General features: G+C 34.2%; 2 protein-coding genes and 1 long non-coding RNA gene across 3 annotated transcripts; 1 reads left to right on the top strand and 2 right to left on the bottom strand.

Annotated features, from left to right (window-relative positions):
- Window positions 1–237: 237 nt before the first annotated feature.
- On the bottom strand, window positions 238–8,010 carry LOC143046555 (E3 ubiquitin-protein ligase rnf213-beta-like). The gene is made up of 3 exons (XM_076219714.1): window positions 7,027–8,010; window positions 508–2,647; window positions 238–242 (listed from the first exon to the last, which is right to left on the bottom strand). The coding sequence occupies exons 1-3, from the start codon at window positions 8,008–8,010 to the stop codon at window positions 238–240; spliced, it is 3,129 nt and encodes a 1,042-aa protein (XP_076075829.1).
- Window positions 8,011–8,374: 364 nt separating this feature from the next.
- On the bottom strand, window positions 8,375–9,597 carry LOC143045022 (uncharacterized). The gene is made up of 2 exons (XM_076217303.1): window positions 8,494–9,597; window positions 8,375–8,417 (listed from the first exon to the last, which is right to left on the bottom strand). The coding sequence occupies exons 1-2, from the start codon at window positions 9,574–9,576 to the stop codon at window positions 8,391–8,393; spliced, it is 1,110 nt and encodes a 369-aa protein (XP_076073418.1). The 5' UTR covers window positions 9,577–9,597; the 3' UTR covers window positions 8,375–8,390.
- A 2,569-nt stretch (window positions 9,598–12,166) lies between these two features.
- LOC143046895 (uncharacterized) lies at window positions 12,167–16,167 on the top strand. The gene is made up of 2 exons (XR_012969296.1): window positions 12,167–12,598; window positions 15,967–16,167. It is a non-coding gene; the product is annotated as an uncharacterized LOC143046895 (long non-coding RNA).
- Window positions 16,168–23,307: the final 7,140 nt, after the last annotated feature.

The raw sequence follows: 23,307 nt of genomic DNA on the forward strand, positions 1-23,307 counted from the left end.
ATATTGCCTCCAAATCTTTCATTATCAAAACCATTCCTTGTTCCATGCATAGAATAATACGACTTAGAATCCGGTAATTATAATCATCATTCAAATCTTCTTCAAAGTTGCTTCCAAATATTATATCAAAAGGCAGTTTCATCTCATTTAATTCGCGTTCGAGGACACTTATTACCACATTACCCCTGGTAATTAACATAAGATGGCGACTTGTTTTGTCTTTGATGTTTTCACGTATCAGTCTAAGAACAGGAACAGGTGTTGAAGCTATACAAGGTATGTACTTTGAGAAAGTTTCTAATATCTGATTTTGTTCTGTTGGTATTCCACCAAAGTTGCGAAGTATTCCGATAAGTATCACTTCTGTCGTTTTTGTCTGACCTGGGGAAAGAATATTTCCCATTTTGCGACCAATATATTTTGTCAGAGAGTAAAAGTCACGAAGACCATGAAAATTTGTTAACTTCTGTGTTTCTGAATAATAATCATAATAGCCGCATGCAATACCGTTTATTAATTTCTCTGCAATTTCATTTAACGTTTCCGATGAAATTCCGAATCCCCCTTCCTTCTCTGTATTAGTCATTATACTTGTGCAAATAGATTGACCTGTGAGCATGATTTCTTTTGGATTCATATCTGGACGTGACAGGTGAATGGCTCGATTCATCTTGGCTGCATCTAAGGCCCAGTTGGAAATTCCAACAACTGCTATGTTCAAAAATTTTCCACTTCCTGGCTCAAGTAATTCATGAAGAACTTTCAATGGATTAAACCGTGAAACCTCTGCCAATCCTATTTCATCTAATATAACTACGGGTAAAACATCATTTTCATCATTGTGCTGTTGGTATTTTTTAGCCTTTTCAAATACTTTAATGATCCCCTCAGAAGTTGATGATTCTGATCCCTGAAAAGAAACACAAAATAGTTGTGGCATGCCTTTAAAAAACTCGTTTGAAGAATCTTTCCCACGAAGATTGCTACGAAGAAGTTGAATTGATAATGATTTGCTACAACCAGGTTTGCCTACTAAAAAGATAGGAATTTTACTTAGAATGCAAACTAATAGCATGAAGACATTCTCCTGTAATGCTATATTTAAAGCCGTCCCCTCTGGTAAATATTCCATTTTTTGCAAAATATATCTTTGTTCATCCAATATGATGTTTTCTAGATCATCTGCGGACAAAGACATCGTAGCCGAAGATTTTTTTCGATACTCTTCTCGGGTAGCATCATCTCCAAAACGACTGTGATAACAAATGGCTAAACTGAGTACTATGGAATTGGTCTGTCTGGTTTCTATATTCATATTGTCATTTTTCTTTTTCAGAAAACTATGAAAAAACCATACAACAAGTCTTATACATCTATCAACATCACGCAAACTAACACAATAATCATTTCCTTCCTTTTCCCTTACAAATGTTTGAGACAGAACCAGGACATTTGTGAATTTTTCTGACAAGTCCTCGAATTTGACTGTTTCAACCATTTTCGTAATATACGCCACTTCATCTTTTTGACTTAGACTTCCATAATCCCAGACAAAATCCATCATAGTTTCTGGTAGAGGATGCACCCGGTAAACTAATGGTGATAAGTTGTCTGTTTTAATTTTGCTCTGTAGTCCTGTTGTGTAAATAGAATCTTCTCTACGCAGTCTGTATGGATTACATGCTGCTAATAGTGCGAGATTTGGGGCAAGCTGGTAATTGTTGCAAAACCTGTGACATATAGCGCTTGTGATTATTCCTAGGTGATCACAAGTGTTTATTTCATCAAGAAATAACCAGTGCACCTCGTTAACATTTTTCAACGCGTTTTCACTTGCAAGAATTAATCTGGAATAAATTTCAACTTCAGAAGTGCCTGCATGTATGCTAAAATTGTCCATAATGATGCCACACAAGTTTGCCAAATACTGTATCAGTGAGGTCTTTCCACATCCCGTCTCGCCCATAATGATGACCGGTATCCTTGTATTTATTCTCATGGAAATTAATATCATTTTCAATACATTGTCAGGTGTTAATACATATGCCTTACGAAGTTCAGCAGCTAGCTTCATGGATGTCGCTGTATCTGACAACCTCGTTAATTGAATGAGCAAGTTTTCTAGTTCCGTTGTCTTTTTTAAATCGAAGCTGACTAACGGTGTTTGCATCTGACTCTCTACAAGTTGTTTAATGAATTTTGGGACCTCACTGAGATGTCTATATATGGCAGATATGCTTTGCATGTCCTTATTGAAAAGAATCATTAAATGATTGCCTTCATCCCATCGAATCATGCCAGATACTCTTTCTGCTAATATTTTCGCAACATTTAAGTTTTTTTCACCACTACGTGAAAGAAAAGCTGCTTGAAATTTCCTGCACGAGTGAACTGACCTTATTGAAAAGATTCCTGCAAGATCAACTAAAGCTTTAACTATTTCCGATCTTACTGTTGATTTTTTATCTCCACCCGTAATGGCTTCCAATGTAGAAGTTTGAAAGTATACACTTGATGACAGTTTTTTTAATTGATCAGCAAGAACGCGTATGAAAATGTTCACTAATGTATAAGACATATCATCTGATGTATTGAATTTTTGGCATAAGATTTTTTTACATTCCAATTGTGACAAATAGTACTGCAACTGACATCGAAAAAGACGATTAGTTAACGAGTTTAATGGTCCGGAATAACACACGGCTGCAAATTGTTTTAATGGATAGAATAATATCAATATTTTAATTTCCGTCGGGTCGTAAAAAGTTTCTATGGTCACATTTTTGTATTTTATCCCTTTAATGGGGGTACTCCACAATTTACGGTTTTGGGTAGTTACCTTAAAATCCAAAAATATATTTTTTGGTTAAATTTCCCGCTATTTTCGTAAATATTTTCTATCCACATATCATCAAGGATCATCGGAATGATGAAGACATAAATATAATACCATCTCCTAGTAAAACTTTCAAACTTAAAGTTAGCTGTTTTTTAGGTAGAAATTTAACGCGTTTTTCTTTGAAAACGAGAAAACATATGATTCAAAAATAGTATTTGACATTTGAGAGGACAAAACATATTATTGCGATACTGCATGCAAATTTTGTTGGGCAAATTCCAAACAATTTTGTCAAAAACTCAAAAATAAAAACATCATTTGTACCTTTTTTAATTACGGAAATTTCCTATCCGTCAATCAGCTCCATCATTTATTTTTTCCTTCACCATCAATTTGATAGTTTCGATGTGATTATGTAGATTTTGTAGGAGAAGTTAATTTATTTTTGAGTGATTTGAATATATATAGTAGTTCTTTCGTGTATTTTCTGTAAATAAGTTATATGTTTGTTAATAAAATTTTGACTTTATATAAAAGTTAACCAAATCCTTCGGATAAGAGGTTTTTCCGGATAATGACTATAGTTAACATTGTGTGAAAATACATTGTATGTCAATGTTTAACCTCAGAGCAATTAATATGCATGCAAGTGGTCGGGGGAAAAGTACTATTGAAGATTCGCAGAGATTTGGTGTGTGACAAGGTGATGCTAAAACCAACTTCTCTTAATATTCTGCTTTCCGTGGGCGAATCATCAGTGATGTTATGAGACTTGCACCAGAAGGCAAAATTGGTGCGTCTTTAAATTAGATTGATTGATTGATTGTTGGTTGCTTAACGTCCAGTGACAAATATTTCATGCATGTTCAGGACGATAGCAAGTTAACAATAAAAACAATAGGTAGGTTTTGTCATAACAGAGGCCATTCGGGATGATGATCGGGAAAATGTAGACTGCCACTGGAAAATGATGGTATATTGGATTGGGACAGAAATTTTCCATTGCAACAGGCCACCTTCGGACTCCTCAAAGAGTTGATGCAAGGGTTTTAACATGCAAAGAACGTGACACTCCCTTTACACGAGGCATCAGACTTAACGTCCCCATTCTGACCGGACGTGACTGCGAACTTGATACATCCCGCACAGCCAAACGGACGCCCCACTTCGTTTTACAGCCGGTCGGGAGAAGACCAAGTGACCACATTTCGTTTCCCCAGTCACCCTTGGGGAACTTTAAATTAGAAACAACAGAAATCCATACATGTGATCAAACTGATCGACATGTGTCCTCACAACCTGACACTATTATACGATCTCGCGCTCAGTTTCTTCCTTGTAGTTTGGATATGAAAACAAGGTTTTTGTGTAAAAGACAAAACTTTAAAAAAAAACCAAGAAAACTACACAAAACTGAGTCCTCTAAACGTGTTGACAGTCTTTTAAGTTGTGCTTGTTAATGTGAGTAATCATTTATCCATGCATAACCAAGTACTTATTGAAGTCAACACCTGTGCAATTAAGTAAAACAGTTACTGAAAAATTAGAATTTGAACTTGCTGTCAGTTCATTAATAACGATTGTTAGTGATGTGATTTGTTCTTCCATGAAAAAAAAAGCCTTTCTCATGTAGCACATCCTTTATATATACCGATCAATTTTACCCGAGATTGTCTCTGATGCTTACCAAACTGCCAAACTCCAGAACTACATGTAACTAGATATTGTGACACCTTACAATTCAGACACAGTGGGGCCAAGGGATATGAAATAAAGAGTTTAGCTCTGAACTCAATTTAGGGGATGCCATATCTGCTGCAGGAAAATTGAAGTCTATGTTAAGACTTTCAGAATTACACCAAGGTGTGTCTGAAAATATTAAGGATACATTAAAAGAAGAACAATTACTTCACCCTGCCACCAGTGCTCTTATGAGCTATGTCCTCGTTTTGGTATTTCTATGGAAATGCATAGCTTGTTAATAGATATCGGAAGATGTGGTATGAGTGCCAATGATACAACACACCATTCAAGTCACAATTTATAAAAGTAAACCATTATAGGTCACGGTCCGGTCTTCAACACGGAGCCTAGGCTCAAAAGTTCATTTGTTAGTTAATTGATAAAAATAACACAAAGGCGCTTCTGAACCGTATATTGTCCCTAAAGATAACAAAAATTCGTATATGGATGGCTATTACAAAATCAATCGTTTCTGTAGCAACATTCGCCACATTACATTTTGGATTGGCAGTGCAGATACATCATGCATATGCATATGGGAATATGGGTCACTAACATTGATCGAAACTTTGTACTCACATTTCTTTTGTGTTTCCTATGCAAATGTAAGACTATATCTGACGAGGTTGACCGAATCATGACGATATTTACGCTCCAGATAGCATTTTTACTCAAAAACATGTTTGCTTTGAACAAACTCTGTCCTACGCCGAACTTGTTCTTATAAAAAAAAAGGGAAGTGTCTTGTAATGCTAATACGCGTACTGAATCCGCATATGATGACTAAGAGATTGATTCATGTCCCTATTTTATGAATACTTGAGCTATTGTGTGTCACTTTTAAAAGTTATATAAGGACCATGACTGATTTTGAATTACAACATTAGAAAATTGGCATTGCATTGTATAATTTTTCATCCTTTCCTTAAAAAATTAATGAGTTAACTTTTTTACCAGGATTATCCCACTGAAAAAAAGTTCATGCACCAAACTGACTTTGTTTTACACTCATTTTTTATTTAAACCTCGCATTCGCCTCGTGTGACTATAGTATATTTTGTGTTATAGCTGCCCTGTCTAGACTTTGCAAATACACAATATGTGTTTATCTATAACTAGATACTAATTTTCACAAAATACACAACCTTTAAGATGCAAAATTAAAAACACTGTTTCAGCGCTTGAATTTTGTTTTTTTCAAAGATAGAAAAAATATTGAAATAATTTGATAAACTGGTGTTTTATACTTTAGAAAATAATTCTGTAATATACTATAGTGAAATACTATACACAATATGAAAGTTTATGGATGTGAAAAGGTCAAGGCCACTTCTTCTTTTGCTATGTCTTAAATGGAAAAAAATCAGAAGGTTCCAAATCAACGCCATTTTTTAATGGCAGCTTTTCATATAAGTAGTCAAATTTGTCGTTTTAACATCGTTTATACCATATGCTTATGATTGAATCGTTTTTGTAGCATTCTATTGAATAAATATCAGAATATTTCTCCTTTTTGTCCTTGTGGTTGAAATGTTGATATTTTTAGGTCTGACCTTTGACCTCAATTTCACAAAATTGTGACCACTCTGGATTTTTACGACCCAACTTTTCTTATTATACACGTTTTCGTCTTTCCATCGATATATAATTTAGGTGTGTGTTCTTCCGGACCATTAAAGTTTTTAAAAATGAACTCTGGTTGCAGTACTAAAAGGCTTCACTGCATCGGGGCCATTGAAATAAAGATTTTTCTTGTCTATCAAACCTTGATCTAGTTCTTTCAAATAACAACAAACAACCTGCATTGGGCTGTTAATGTCAATGCTTACTTTCAAATCTTCATACTCCTTCCATTTTAAATGTTCTCTTTGAAATGATGTTAGTGTAGAAAGAGAATCACACAGTTCATTTTTAACCGAATTTGCTATTTCTATATATACATATTCACATGAAAGAGCATAAGCCGTAGAACCAGCGGAAACAAACCTCATAATAATTAACTGGAAGAAAAATAGGTCAAGACCAAATGAATCTGAAACTATTCCAATATCAATATGCAAAGCGTGATAACATTTAAGTTCCAATTTCAATAGTCCTTCTATGATTCGCATTCTATTGAATGGTCCACTTATGTGTATGGTGACGCACCGTTTTCTGTTCTTAATTGATTTACTTTGAATAAGTTCAGTCTTGCCTGCACCCGGTATATCAGATGTGACAACCAAAACATGTTTGCAATGTTTTTTAAAGCATTCAACCATCTTAATTTCTGATATTGGAGAAAGTTTTAAAAGGGAATCTTTGAATTTGTCTAAAAAGGGAGAGGTTTCACTTCCACGACAGAATAAGCATAATAAAAAGGTTCCGTTGGCATCTTCCGAAAGATTTCGAATTCTGTTATGCAAATTTATTTGCACTTCTCGTTTCAGGAACTCTATATTAACTATTGAAAATAATTCCTTTGTTTGTGATGTTTCATTTGTTGGTGATGTTTCCTCTGTTTTTGGTGTTTCCTTCGTCTGTGGTGTTTCCTCTATTAGTGAAGTTTCCTCTGTTTGTGATGTTTCACTTGTTTGTGATGTTTCCTTTGTTTGTGATGTTTCCTTTGATAGTGAAGTTTTATTTTTTTGTGATGTTCCCTTCGTTTGTGATGTTTCCTCTGATTTTGGTGTTTCCTTCGTTTGTGATGTCTCCTCTGTTTTTGGTGTTTCCTTTGTTAGTGATATTCCCTCTGTTAGTGATGTTTTCTCTGTTAGTGATGTTTCCTCTGTTAGTGAAGTTTCCTCTGTTAGTGAAGTTTCCTTTGTTCGTGGTGTTTCCTTTGTTAGTGATGTTCCCTCTGTTAGTGATGTTTCCTTTGTTCGTGGTGTTTCCTTTGTTAGTGATGTTCCCTCTGTTAGTGATGTTTCCTTTGTTCGTGGTGTTTCCTTTGTTAGTGGTGTTCCCTCTGTTAGTGATGTTTCCTCTGTTAGTGATGTTTCCTTTGTTCGTGGTGTTCCCTTTGTTAGTGATATTCCCTCTGTTCGTGGTGTTTCCTTTGTTAGTGATGTTCCCTCTGTTAGTGATGTTTCCTTTGATTGTGATGTTTCCTTCGTTTGTGATGTTTCCTCTATTTGTGAAGTTTTCTTTGTTTGTGATATTTCTTTTGCTTGTGATCTTTTTGAAGATTCAATGCACCTCTGTATGAGTAGATCTATCTCCTCATATGTTGTTTCTTCTGAGCAGAATACCACTTGATTTGCTTCTGGAAGAATATTGGTTGTGTTGTGATACAATGCCAATAAAACTTTGATAACTAATTGACTGTTATCATCCAACCACGCAAAATATGGTTGTCCAGGTTGAACTTTCTCCAAAAATGGAGCCCGTTTATCCTCTCCAATGAATTTAAGATTTCTTTTAGTAGTAAGTATTGGTTTGCCCACCATATCTAATGCTTTTGGTTTGCCTACAAGATCTAATGTTGTTGGTTTGCCCACAATATCTAATGTTGTTGGTTTGCCCACAAGATCGAATGTTGTTGGTTTGCCCACAAGATCTAATGTTGTTGGTTTGCCCACAAGATCTAATGTTGTTGGTTTGCCCACAATATCTAATGTTGTTGGTTTGCCCGCAAGATCTAATGTTGTTGGTTTGCCCACAAGATCTAATGTTGTTGGGTTGCCCACAAGATCTAATGTTTTTGGTTTGCCCACAATATCTACTGTTGTTGGTTTGCCCACAAGATCTAATGTTGTTGGTTTGCCCACAATATCTAATGTTGTTGGTTTGCCCACAAGATCTAATGTTGTTGGTTTGCCCACAAGATCTAATGTTGTTGGTTTGCCCACAAGATCTAATGCTGTTGGGTTGCCCACAAGATCTAATGTTTTTGGTTTGCCAGCAATATCTAATGTTGTTGATTTGCCCACAAGATCTAATGTTTTCCCGATATTTTCAAGAGCTGTTCGGTAGTTGTTAGGACCATCGGATAATTTTTCCTGTTCCTGATAGATCATTTGAATCTGTAATAAATGGTCAGTAGGAAGTCCCATATAATTCAGAACTGCAATAACGCATTGTCTATTCTTTGTATCTGCATTTGCATATCCTTTTAAGAACAAATAGAGATCATACAGCTGATCTGAGAATAAATAATTCATATAGAAATACTTTGCACGAATAACCTTAACATCTTTTGTCCAATCATCAAATTCTTTGTTCAATGTATTTTTCAGTGACAACATCTCATCTCTTCCGCATTTTTTCTCATAACACGCAAAATCAAAATGACCGGCTAGTTTCAGGTTAAGACATATGGCTTTTATTTCGAATGCAATATCTATGAGAAAAACAAATTTTTCCAGTTTTTCTTTCGTCTGAACCTTCTGTTCGGATTCGACTTTTTTGTCAGTGTTCTTCATTAGAAGAGCTCTACTCCGTAAGTCATATAAATCAATTGCATCATGTTTGATTTTCTCCTTATCGTATAGTACAAGCACTATACACCTTTTTTTATCTAGTATGAAATGAAAAGTTCCATTGAGCACAATGTTGTTGATCAAATCCATGGTGTGCTCGCCTCTGTTTGCCACATTCAGATAAAGAGCCCTAAGCGAATGCAAATGATTTCGACATACTCCAATTTTCTCAGGAATTTTACGTATCCCTGATTCTAGATACTGGCTCTGTAGCAGTTTAAATAGTTCTTCAATATTTGGTGTAAAATCGGCTTTAAGTATTGGATCAAAAAATCTTTTCACTTCAATCAAATCTGAGACTGTTGATTCTCTAACATATTGTTCAGAATGTTCTTCAACAGCATTAATTAGATTTCTGATATCTTCATTAATCACCTCTCTTAAAAAATCAAGCAATAAGGACGATTCATTGACAGCACTGATAATGTCTGATAAATGTGCCTCCATGTTGACAATTTCCCTTATAGTGTGAATTTGATCTAGAACTGGAGTTATTTCTTTTAATGTCATGTCTGAGAATTTTCCTTCCATCATTTTCTCAAACTTTGCAACAGTTTGGTAATATGTGGAAACGGATGTTTCTTGAAGATGAAAAGACTTTGCTGCTAATTTTATTAAGTGAACCGTCTCCTTATATAGTTTGAATCTCGAAAACCGAACCAAACAATTCCGACTTTCAGGAGGCAACTTAAATTGGCATATTTCTTCGGCGGCTTGCATTTCTGATGTCATGTCTTTCGTGCCATGAAAAGTATCCATAGCGTCAACTATTTTCTGGTTCATGGCATGGGCATAATCATACCAGATACTTTTGAAATGATGCATACACTCCTCTGATATTCTACAGAGAATTTTCTCTGTGATAACTAAATTTGAAAACAATTGATCCTCTAGCAATAGGACTGTACTATCACCAAATCCAAAACCGACAAATTTCATATTTGTAAGATCCACGTATTCTGGGAAGTTTTCCAAATCTTGTCGAACGATATTCCAAAAAACACAAGTAGAAGATGCTTTTTCAATACGTCTGCATGTGTCTGCAACACTGATGATTCTCATTAAATATGGATTAGGATTATATAATTTTTGCAATGTTAGAATATCATCATCAAATGTTTTCCTTTGCCGGGATATACAAAAACTCAGGCATGAACAGATTGGAATCAATTTCTCTACATGATTTGCCGTCAAACAGCCCACGAGGTTTTCAATAACTAAAAGGTTATCCTCAAATTGGGCTACTTTTTTATGACATTTTTCTGTTTCTTTAATTAAATCATTTAATGGTGATGAAATTGCCACAACATCTGTTTTCATTGATTCAAGATACTGTACAAAGTTACAAGATATTGAAAAATTTATCATGCTAGCTAATATTTTTTGTATTGATTCCTGAACTCTTTTGACAAGTCTTTGCTCGATAATCCTGTTTTTCATTTTACCAGTTACGTTTAAAATCTTATTCCAAAATTTGCTATTTTTCAAAACCATCTTAACCATATTTTCTGGCGATGTATTTTCCGGGATTATTATTGTTTCTATAACATCAATTACAACTTCGGCGATCTCACTGAAAAAAAAAGAAACAAGGTTAAGAATTCAATTCTATAATCTAAATCAACAACCAATTTGTTATTCATCAAAAGCACTCATGGTACCAATTTTGATATCATATGGTAAAACCCGGAATACGTTTTTAGTTGTTTCTTGTTACAATAAATAAACCTAACATTTTCGATTTTTCCCAAATATGTTAATTTCTCTGAGTAATACGAAATGATCGTTCAGTTTCATTTTTCCTCAACATTTGAATAGGTCTGCTTTCCTTCTCCCACCCAAAAGCAAACAAAACACACAAAAAGAAACGTCAAAAGACAAAACAAAACAAGAAAATACAAGAAAATAAAAATAATAATAAGTGAAACTCGATCAATCACTACATTATATGTTATCCAGGTCTCAGACAGGGTATGGTATATACTGTGACATTCCCAGCTTACAGTATATAGTTTGCATTAAACTGCCCAACGTCCACATGTATCATACTCGACCAAATGATGTGCACATCGAAATAAGGTTAAGTCAACGAAAAAAAACTTCTGAAGAAAGATTAAAAAATATGAACTTTACATACATTTTTTTCCTATCAAAAATTTTCTGACATAATGAAAATAAAAAAAACGAAGTGACAAATCCTGGTGATTACACTGAAAGGTATATAAACTGATGCACGTAATTTTCCCCCTTTTTCCCTCTGTGAGCCTCTGACATTCTTTAGGGTTCTGTATAGATTTTGACTATGTTACATAGCAATAAGTGTTATGGTGAAGTTTGGTGGTAAACACGTCTGAAATACCCCGGCAGTTTTCTGAATATATACTGATATATATTTGTTCTTATCAAATCACAAACCTCGACACATTTGTAATCCGTGATTATTATAATATTTTAACGGCCGTTTGTTGGCGATGTTTAAATACTCAGACCTTTATTGCGACTACGCTTCTCTGTCAATTTGAAATACTTATAAATTTAGATCGTTTAGTACTGTTTTTTGGTATTTTTATTGACGTAATTGGTCTAGTACCATCATAACTGTCGTTACCGTTTTTAAAAGCTTTAGAATTGTGCTAGTTCATATCGCACATTATTATTTTTATTTAAAGCATATATTTGAACTCTCTGTTGTAATTAGCCATATAACCTATGTCATGTTTTACAAATTTTAAGAATGGTGCAAGCGTCTGAATTGATGTTCGGTTTGACTTTTTCATTGTATAAATTTCAAGATTGTTATAGTTTAATCTACGAATCTTATTGATGAAGGATATCTGTTATCCGAAATATTTATAAATAATTACATTTATAGTTACCTTTTTTGTATTTGGTGTTGTTGTGTACACTTTTTTAGGCGTTTATATATATATATATATATATATATATATATATATATATCAATTATTGGCGTAAAAGTCAGCATTTCGTGCGTAAAAATGACCACCAAAGTAGGCACGGGGTTTAACTATGCATTTCCCTGCATACTTAAACTGTAGCGATATATTTCTCTATGAAAAACTTATTTGTCCATTGAATTACGGTATCATTTTTAAAGGCTTTTACATTATCTTCCACATGCACCAAAAATTAGCTCAATTGCGTTTATTTTCGTGAAATGCCGACACTTCGAAATTTCAAGACGTATATATGATGACCTATGCGCTTGCTTCAAACATATAACTTAAGAGTGCACGGTCTTTAATCATATATTTCTCATTTAAACTGATATATATATTGCTTTTTATTTATGAAATAGATAAAGTGTAAAATACCTTAATTTTTGGTTAAATTATATAAAGCCAACTTTCTTAGTTAAAAAGATATATTTAATAAACCGATATATACGCCTCGTTAAAAGGGTTTTCTTTTCTAGCAATGAATCTCACGTGATTAAATACGTCACATGTTATGTGAAGGACATTTGATATCATGTACAGTCTGTAGAAAATGGAAGTTATATATTTTGAGATTTACACTATATTACGAGTTTATCAAGGTATGAAAATTCCAAATAGGATTTTATTTGTATTATTTGTTTATTGTCAGTATAATAGATATAATAGATAGGTATTAAATGCATTTAGTTGTTATTTTTGGCTAGATGAGCTCTTGACCTACTTAACGTAATAAATAACAATAGCTTATTTACATTTAAATTTATCACAGACCCTGGCGGATCTAGAAATTTTCATAAAGTAGGGGCCCTCTCTAGTCAACTTTCAATGATTCCACAGTGGCGGATTCAAAAGCGGTAAGATTTTGTGTTCCCTATATAATCCCCCCTTTTTTGTCCTGGATTGGGAACCCCTTTTAAAAATGGTTTGATCCGCCTGTGTTCCCTTAATATTTAACCACTTTTCAGAAATAGAACCCTGCGCCCCCTTAAATCTACCTCTAGGCTCTGGGTTATATCTCCAATTGAGGTCATATTAAAGAAATCAGGTGTACAAACACCAAAGTAGGCACGGGGTTTAAGTATGCATTTCCCTCTATACATAAACTGTAACGATATATTTTTATTTATGTATTGCTTTTTATTAATGAAATAGATAAAATGTAAGATACCTTAATTTTTTGTTTAAATTAAGTAAAACCAACTTTCTTAGTTTAAAAAGATATATTTAATAAACCGATATACGCCTCGTTAAAAGTTTTTTTTTTATAGCAATGAATCTCACGTGATTAAATACGTTATTACAATGATTTTTATAGTTGTTAAAATAATGAAACAATAATGACACAAATCATAAACATGAATTTAACTATTTCTTAGATGTTAATCTACAACCAGATCAGAGCCATATACATAAAAAGGCAAAACAATATATTTATTAGCTAGATGAGCTGTTGACCTACTTAACGTAATAAATAACAATAGCTTGTTTAGATTTAAATTTATCACAGACCCTGGCGGATCTAGAAATTTCCATAAAGTAGGGGCCCTCTCTAGTCATTATTCAGTGATTCCACAGTGGCGGATTCAAAAGCGGTAAGATTGTGTGTTCCCTATATAATCCCCCCTTTTTTGTTCTGGGTTAGGAACCCCTTTTTAAAATGGCTTGATCCGCCTGTGTTCCCTTTATATTCAACCAATTTTTCAGAAATAGTTCCCTGCACCCCCTTAAATCTACCTCTGGGCTCTGGGTTATATCTCCAATTGAGGTCATATTAGAGAAATCAGGTGTACAAACACCAAAGTAGGCACGGGGTTTAAGTATGCATTTCCCCTCTATACATAAACTGTAACGATATATAATTATATATATATTGCTTTTTATTTATGAAATAGATAAAGTGTAAGATACCTTAATGTTTTGTTTAAATTAAGTAAAACCAACTTTCTTAGTTTAAAAAGATATAATTAATAAACCGATATACGCCTCGTTAAAAGGTTTTTTTATACGCCCGTCAAAATTTTGACGGGACGTATTATGGTATACAAATGTCTGGTGTCCGTCGGTCTGTTCGTCCGTCTGTCCGTCTGTCCGGCGTAAACATGTCGCACCGTAACTTGAGAACGACTTATCCAAATTTCATGAAACTTAATATAGTTGTTTCTTATGATGGTCAAATGATCTGTATACTTTTTGGTGAAAATAAGATTTAAACTTTTTGAGTTACGGCACTTTGTAACTAAAACAGGGGTGTGCTTTTTTTCACATGTCGCACCGTATCTCAAAAACGTTTCTTGATTATTGCTTAAAACTTTACACACTTCTTAGTTATATTAATCTTAATATCTGTATATTTTTTGGTGATGATTCAAAATTTCCTTTTTGAGTTTTTGAGTATTTTGTTAAAAGGGGGAGGGTTTTTTTACATGTCGCGCCGTATCTCAAAAACGATTTATGATTATTGCTTAAAACTTTACACACTTCTTTGTTATATTAATCTAAAGATCTGTATACTTTTTGGTTTGATTCAAAATTTTATTTTAGTGATATTTGTAAAATAAAACAGGGTGGGAAAGGGGGGGGTTCACATGTCCCACCGTGTCTCAAAAACAATAAATGGTTATTGCTTAAAACTTCCTCAGAAACTATTTATGATTATTGCATAAAACTTCCACACAAGACGTCGGGCGTAAGCTGTTTTTTTTTTATAGCAATGAATCTCACGTGCTTCAATACGTTATTACAATGATTTTTATAATTGTTACAATAATGAAACAATAATGACACAAATCATAAACATGAATTTAACTATTTCTTAGATGTTAATCTACAACGAGCCATATACATAAAAAGGCACAACAATATATTTATTAGCTAGATGAGCTGTTGACCTACTTAATGTAATAAATAACAATAGCTTATTTAGATTTAAATTTATCACAGACCCGGTTGGATCTAGAAATTTTCATAAAGTAGGGGCCCTCTCTAGTCATTCTTCAGTGATTCCACAGTGGCGGATTCAAAAGCGGTAAGATTTTGTGTTCCCTATATAATCCCCCCTTTTTGTCCCGGGTTAGGAATCCCTTTTTAAAATGGGTTTATCCGTCTGTGTTCCCTTTATATTCCACCAATTGTTCAGAAATAACACCCTGCTCCCCCCTTAAATCCACCTCTGGGCTCTGGGTTATATCTCCAATTGAGGTCATATTAATGCAGTTTTCATCACTTATTTTTCAAGATTCATCATAACACAAGTTCTTTATCTAATAATGTATATGGCTGAATCCGCCTCTGTAGAAATTATCTTTCTGAAACACAAAATGCATTTAACTTTTACACATCTAGTGTATGACAGATCTTAAAACTTTTCCAACTGAAGCCAAAAGCCAGAAAACTTTTTATTCTCATAGTGGTGTGAACATGATTGTTGTTCCCATAATACTTGTTCCCCCTGGAACAAGTCTTTGAATGGTAATAAGTTCTTTGGAACAAACATAACATAATTTTATTTCCACCTTCTTAAGATATTTTCCTGGAACTAAAATGTTATATGGTTTCATAATATCTGTTCTTTTAGAGAGAGTGTCATTTGATTTTTTATACTTGATCACACCTTAGTTGATATTCACCTCACATTTCATTTACCTGGACATGAAGTACATACAAAGAACATGAAGAGTGGGCAAGAAAAGGGGAACGTGAACCCTGGAACACATATTTTTTTTTAAAATCTCCGGACTGACTTTAAATTTAGTCCCTGTTTATTTTTTAATAGACTGTGTGAGAAATCAGGTGTACAAACAAGAAACACGAGGCCGGGATAAGGTACCGGTACTTCATGTATCTCTAACAAATGTAAAATTCAAAAAAAATATTATAACACTAAAAAAAATTTATAAAAAGAGATACTGAAATGTTTTATTTAGTGTATAAAGTGTTTTTTCAAAACTAATATATTTTCTCGTTTCAGCTGAAAGTACCTCTCTAATAACTGTTTATGTGCTGCTTAAAAATATATTGCAGCACTTCACAGTTGCTTGAAAGGTTGAAAATGTCATCATGCAGAAATTAGAGCAGATTCCTCAGATTAAAATCATTGAAAATGGATAGATGCACTGGTCCTGGTGGTATACATCGATACAATTAATCTTAATTACATTTGGAATGAAAATTGTCTTCTTTTTTGTTTTTTTGCACGATAAAACCAATATTTAAAGTGAGTCACTCGTTAAAAGTAATGTTTATCCCATTCTTAAACCAATGCATGTATACCATCAACTTAGTCTTCTGTGCATTTCTAATGCAAAATAAGGCAAAATGTTTGGTCCGATTTGATTCTGTTATTACAAACTTTTTAAACAAATTACTTCCCTTTGTTAATCTGAGACTGGTTCCATACCGGACAATTTGGCTTTTGCCAATGCAAAGTATGATGGATTGAAAATGATGTATCGGCGGTTAAACTAATTTTGTATGAAAAATAATTTCTGATGTCGTAAGTATTTATCTAAACAACAAGAGGGACGGAAGATACCAAAGGGACAGTCAAACTCATAAATCTAAAACAAACTGACAACGCCATGGCTAAAAATGAAAAAGACAAACAGAAAAACAATAGTACACATGACACAACATAGAAAACTAAAGAATAAACAACACGAACCCCACCAAAAACTAGGGGTGATCTCAGGTGCTCCGGAAGGGTAAGCAGATCCTGCTCCACATGTGGCACCCGTTGTGTTGCTTATGTGATTACAAATCCGGTAAATAGTCTAATTCGGTAGGTCACATTCATGAAAGGGTTATTCCATAATGGTCAACCAACTCGTGATGGCGTCCGTAAAATTTACGAAGGGATGATTTCAACTTCACCATTTGGAACTCTTGGTTTAATAGCTTCCTTGTGAGCAGTAACCCTCTATCAAGAAAATCATGATAGGAAATGCAAGCACGGGAATATCGTTTCAATTGGGAGATATATACCCCGTATGCAGGTGCTGCTGGAATGTTGCTACTTAGAAATGGAAAGTTCACAATTGGAAAGCTGAAATCATCTCTTTTGTCGTAAAGTTTTGTTTTCAACCGACCCTCATTGTCAATTTCTAGATGTAAGTCAAGATATGAAGCCGACTTAACTGTATCTGTAGTATCCTTTATCTCCAATTTGATGGGATAGATGCGTTCCACATAGTCACCAAATTTTGAATTGTTTAGTGAAAGAACGTCATCTATATAGCGGAAAGTAGAGTTAAAGGATATTGCTAACTTCTTATCTTTCTTCCTAAGAAGTTCCTGCATGAAGTCAGCTTCATAATAATAAAGAAACAAGTCGGCAAGTAGAGGGACACAGTTTGTTCCCATTGGGATGCCGACAGTCTGTTGAAAAACACGTCCTCCAAACGTTACAAATATGTTGTCAATCAAGAAATCAAGCATCTTGATAATATCGGTTTCAGAGAATTTTTTGTCTGAATCAGAGTGATTCTTTACAAAGTATGATTTATCCCTCCCTAAGACAAGATACTTGTATCTACGTTGGCCATTCTTTTTTATGAAGCAAAGTAATACCAACTCTTTCGTCTTTTAGTTTGGAATGTGGAATACTTGTGTAAAGAGTAGAAAAGTCAAATGTTTTAACACTGTTACAAGATGAAAGAGAGTTAGATTGTATGTACTCTAAAAGATCTTTGGAATTTTTAAGTATCCACATCTGATTCACGCCACCTCTAGAATAGGCAGTTTCACAATAACTTTGAAGCCCATTTTTGATTGCTGATAAAGTAGATGTTAATAATTTAGAAAGAGGTTTCGTGGAGCACTTGGAAGTTTTTAACAATAATTTCTGATGTCGTAAGTATGTATCTAAACAACAAATTAATGTAATTAAAAGATTTCAAAATCTAAGATTACGCACAGGTAAATTTGCTGTTCCTGCTAGCTCTCCATTGTAATAAAAAAAAATGAATGTCCCTCATAATGGAGACAACTAAAAAAAAGGTATCTAATTACAGGGTCGGGAATTGGCAAATGGACTATAATAATGCTTTTTTTCTGCTTATCATGTTTGTGGCTTTGATCTTGTTGTACGTGCTTTAACATGATGATGATGGAAGTGTTTAACGACATTGGCTGGATATACATCCCGCGGGCAATTGGTGAGCTTTAGATATTTTCTGCAGTTGGTATCACAAGGATTTGTATAGTAAGACTTACTATACAAATCCTTGGTAATCAGCAACAGGTTGAAGGCCGCTATTTTGGTGCGCGGCCATCTTGGTTATGCTGAGCTATTTTTGGTTTGTTTACTCTTTTGATGTTTTTTTTGTACTTCACAACGGCTACTTTCAGGCCCAGGTTGGTTAGCTTGATAGCCCTATAACAACGATGATGGCGTACTAGTCTACGAGTTTCTGACGTAGTAATAACGATGACAGGTAGCATAATCAGTACCAAAGTCGTGAGACAGTTAAATGAATGTCCATTATTCAACACCTCGGTTACAGCTCTCGAGCGTTTGTCGTCATAACACTCCCCCATCAAAAATGAATTTTGGAGTGTATGCTGACGCGGGTTGGTTTCTATCATCGAAAGAAGTTAGTCGTTAATACATCTAATAATAAAAATTCCTAATTTTGAAGCAAGAATAAAACTAAAATTTTCATCGCACGAAATTGAAATAAAATATAGTGTACGAAAATCTATACAAATAAAATATTAAATAACGATATGTTTTGTTTCTATTAAGTTAATGAAATTAAATAAATAGACAACTTTCGAGTTCGATGCATTTCCGTCAAAAACTCTAGTTTTAGTAAACGTCATTTGTGCGTTTAGGGGCGTCGTCACTTCCATTCCAATATTGAACGAGTGGTTGGAAAACTATACTTCTATATTGTACGAATTATTCGGCAAATTGAATTCTCAAAATTGACAATCAGCACTACTGTCATTCGGAATTGTCATTAAGTACCTATATAACAAGCATTATTTCTAGTTTATCCTGCATAATGACGATCACTAAGACGCTTGATGAACGTTAATAGTGCAGGGATACAGGCGATCCCCTCTATCTGGTAAATGACGTCATAAAGGCGCGTATAATTGACGAGTTTTTTTCCGGTGACGGATGAACTCGAAAGTGGTCTATTGAATTAAAATTTCCAAACTATATATGTAGATTTCTCATATTTCTCGACTGTCTTCAATTATTACAAACTAAAAGAAAAATGTTTATTTAGCGGGTTTTTTCTAAAACAATATATCTTCATTGTTTTTTGATATTTCAAAAGACATCTTTTTTGTTTGTTTGCCAAGCTTACTTGTATGCGGTTAGTACCATCACTAATAACTCCTAACTATTAAAGACCAAATGACCTAATAAACAACAACAAATGGATGTTTTTAACGACCTTGACTGGCTAGGCAAAATAAACCTGATAATTGGTATTCAATATATATAATCCTAGGTCATGCCTGACATATTTCACAAAAACGGCCGATGAAAACTTCGATAACTCCTTAAATGTTAAAATGTTAAAATGATTTTATCAAAACAAAAATTATTAGATGAAGAGTTATATTATCTATCGAATGCATACCTTCACAACACACTAAAACATATATTTCATGTCCTGAGTGCAGTTTGTATGTCCTGCGTGCACTCAGGACGTCCTGAGCGGTGTTTAGACGTACCGGTGTCTTTTGTTTAAGTGTTTTATTTTTTTACATTGTCATTTTGGTGCCTTTCTTAGCTGACTATGCGTTATGGGCTTTGCTAATTGTTGAAGGCCGTACGGTGACCTAAAGTTGTTAATTTCAGTGTCATTTTGGTTTCTTGTGGAGAGTTGTCTCATTGCATGGCAATCATACCACATTTTCTTTTTTATGTTTGTAAAAGTTAACGCACCACAAATGATGAGAATTATTCACCTAGCCCTGGTGTCAGGTGAGCTAAAACATTTGCATTCAAGTATGACTACATATTTTGGAATCAAAACCAGGACACTATTGACTATTGGGCGCGGTTTTTATATAATTATCCTTAAAAGTGTTTTGTGTATGTTCAGTGGAAAATATTACAGAGTAATGAAATGGAGTTTTGAAAACGATCTGTAAAATGTCGAAACATATACAAGAAAAACATACAATCTTCACGCTATACAATAATTTCTACGGAATTGGCTTGTACAATTTCTTTCGACAGGCTTGTAAAATTCTTCTTTACCAGTCAACAGAATTCTAATATACAGTGTTAATTTCCATTGTTTAACGCAAGCGTACATTGTAGATAAATAAATTAAATTGTAGTGACCTGGGGTCGTGTCATCGAAGGTGTCTTAGGACTAAGACATGTCCCAAGACCATCGTAGGAGATTTTTTTGCTCTTAGCCATGTTATTGAAACGATCTTATTTTAAGAGATGTCCTAATGGTGGTCCCAACTTTAGGAGTACTACTAAGGTCTTAAGGACATTTTCACTTTAAGGATAACTTTATGAAGTCTTAGCATATAAAATTAAAGAACCTTAGTGAGCACGCTCACATACCCCACGTCCCCACATTGTCACTGGAGAAATTGAATAAGTGTAAGAAAAAAAAATTGTATAAGAAAAAATAATGACTAATAATTTCCTGTCAATATGCACATCTACATACAGTGAAACCTGGGTAAACCGAACCCTGATAAAACCGAATTTCAGTTTAAACCGAACAATTTTCAAAGTCCCACACAATTTCCCTATTAATTAACGTTAATCTAACCTGAAAAAAACCGAACCCTGTCAACACCGAATTCCGAAAGCTTTTTGAAGGCTCGTTAGTAAATTTGTATCTAAAAATTACCTGTCAAAATCGATCAATACCAATCAAAACAATAAAATATAATTAATTATTTGCATGATTTAATTAAACAAACACAGTGTGGCAGAGTATCCCCGAAGGTATTTGAGGTTTAATGAACTTGTAAGTTGTTATTACAAACTAATTAGCATGTCTGTGATTTTTTCGTAAAGAAACGTTAAACTGGTCAGTTACCCCCATCGCCGATAATGACAAGAAAGGAACTTTCCCTCAGATCAATTAAATGAACCTTACTCAAATAATTTCGGCCACAAAATCGAAACTGCCATTCTGTAGCTAAACTGTTTAATTAAATAATAGTTTGAAAGCCTTTCACCGGATTAAGAAGTCGTGCAACACAACAAGGTCAATGGATTTCGATTGCTGGATTCCCATTAGAGGCCCTATATATTTGATTCGAATGCTCCCGAAGACTTCCGTTAGTTATTTAGCAACGATAAAGTCCGAGAATAAACTGGACCCCTACTGTTGTTTCACTGTTATCGTGTGCCGAAGTATCAATCAGCGGGTGACCAGTTTAGTCCGATAACTCGTGTGTACAATGACATTCCCGATTCAACTACGGAATCGTCATATGACAGTGACTGTGAATCTGAATTGGTCAGTGAATTAACGGATGAGAAAATAATTATAAAAAGCAAAATCGCTCCACGTCGGACATCTCCCAACGACGAGCGTGATTGACGGAGTGGCGTTTGTTTATCAACAAAAATGTAGCAATAGTTATGAAAGGTACCAGGATTATAATTTTGTACGCCAGACGCGCGTTTCGTCTACATAAGACTCATCAGTGACGCTCATATCAAAATATTATATTGCAAAACGTCTATCTTTTATCTTCTTTTATTTTCACATTTACATCTAAATCAACACAAAAATAAACTGTCGGCTGTTGTGTCACAATGTAGTATGTCCTTATTATCTACAAAATTTCATGAAATACTGTTGTGTGGTTTCAGAGGAGTTGAGATGACAAACTGTTGCAGAAGTACATTGAAACAAATAAGTTCAAAGGGGCCTAACTCCTAGAAAAAAATGAATCGTAATTTCCTGTCAATATGCACATCTACGTAGTATGTCCTTATTATCTACAAAGTTTCATGAAATTTTGTTGTGTGGTTTCAGAGGAATTGCGATGACAAACTGTTGCAGTAGTACATTTAAGTAAATAAGTTCAAAGGGGCGTAACTCCTAGAAAAAAAATTGAATCGTAATTTCCTGACGATATGCACATCTAATAGTATGTCCTTATTATCTAAAAAGGTTTCATGAAATTCTGTAGTGTAGTTTTAGAGGAGTTGCGATGACAAACTGTTGCAGTAGTACATTGAAGCAAATAAGTTCAAAGGGGCGTAACTCCTAGAAAAAAGTTGAATCGTAATTTCCTGACGATATGCACAACTACATAATATGCCCTTTTCATCTAAAAAGGTTTCATGACATTCTGTTGTTTGGTTTGAGAGGAGTTGCGATGACAAGAAACAGGACTGACGGACGGACGGACGGGTCAAAAACATTATACCATCCGCAACTTCGTTGCGTGGGGTATAAAAATGAATCCTGCAATTAGCCAACTATTGTATAAATAACAGGTACATACAAATAAATGTTTGCTTTTTTGTAATTGTCCTGTTACCCCAATTCCACGTTGAGCAAGCAGTAATATGAACATTTCTGTTTCCAAACCAGTTCATTTTGGGGTCCTCTCCGCGGTCCGTGTTTCAACGATGTCGATTTTGTGAAATTAGAGACAATGATTTTGATTTTATAACTAAAGTTTCAAGTGTTGGGAGTAATTTCAGGATTCCTCTTATATGCGTTGCGGACTATATCGACTGTATACCTTTTGTTCCTCTGTTAAAAAGCTTTCGAATGAGATATAGGGTATATCTATAATTAGAGCTAAAAGGTCGCAGCAGTTCATTCCATTTTTCAAATTATTCATTTCATTATTCAAAATTTCTTATTTTTCTTAATTTTCACGCGTATTTTGGCATTTAGGTCTTCCGTAACCCCTCTAATAGTCAATGCTGCACATATCGTTTATACTCAGTTTATTCCATTACCAATAAGCTCTCATTTGGTGTATTAATTTTGTCTTGATTAGGGGCAAACGGCTTGCAACAATCCATTCCGTTATTCAAAATAAGCTATTTCTTAATGTTCAAACGTATTTCGATGTTTTGTTCCTTCTGTACTCCTCTAATATGCGTTGCAGAACATATCGTTTATCCTCAGTTTATTCCTCTATCAATAAGCTTTAATTTGTATACAGTTTGCCTTGATTAAAGGCCTAGGCCTTGGATCAGTCCATTTCATTATTTAAAATAAGCTATTTCTTAATGTTCGAGCGTATTTCGATGTTTAGATCCTTCATTACTCCTCTAATATGTGTTGCTGAACATATCGACTATTTATCTTGTTTTCCTCTCTTAATAAGCTTTCAAATGAGG

This window comes from Mytilus galloprovincialis, chromosome 9 (assembly GCF_965363235.1).
Source record: "Mytilus galloprovincialis chromosome 9, xbMytGall1.hap1.1, whole genome shotgun sequence".
Lineage (NCBI taxonomy): Eukaryota > Metazoa > Mollusca > Bivalvia > Mytilida > Mytilidae > Mytilus > Mytilus galloprovincialis.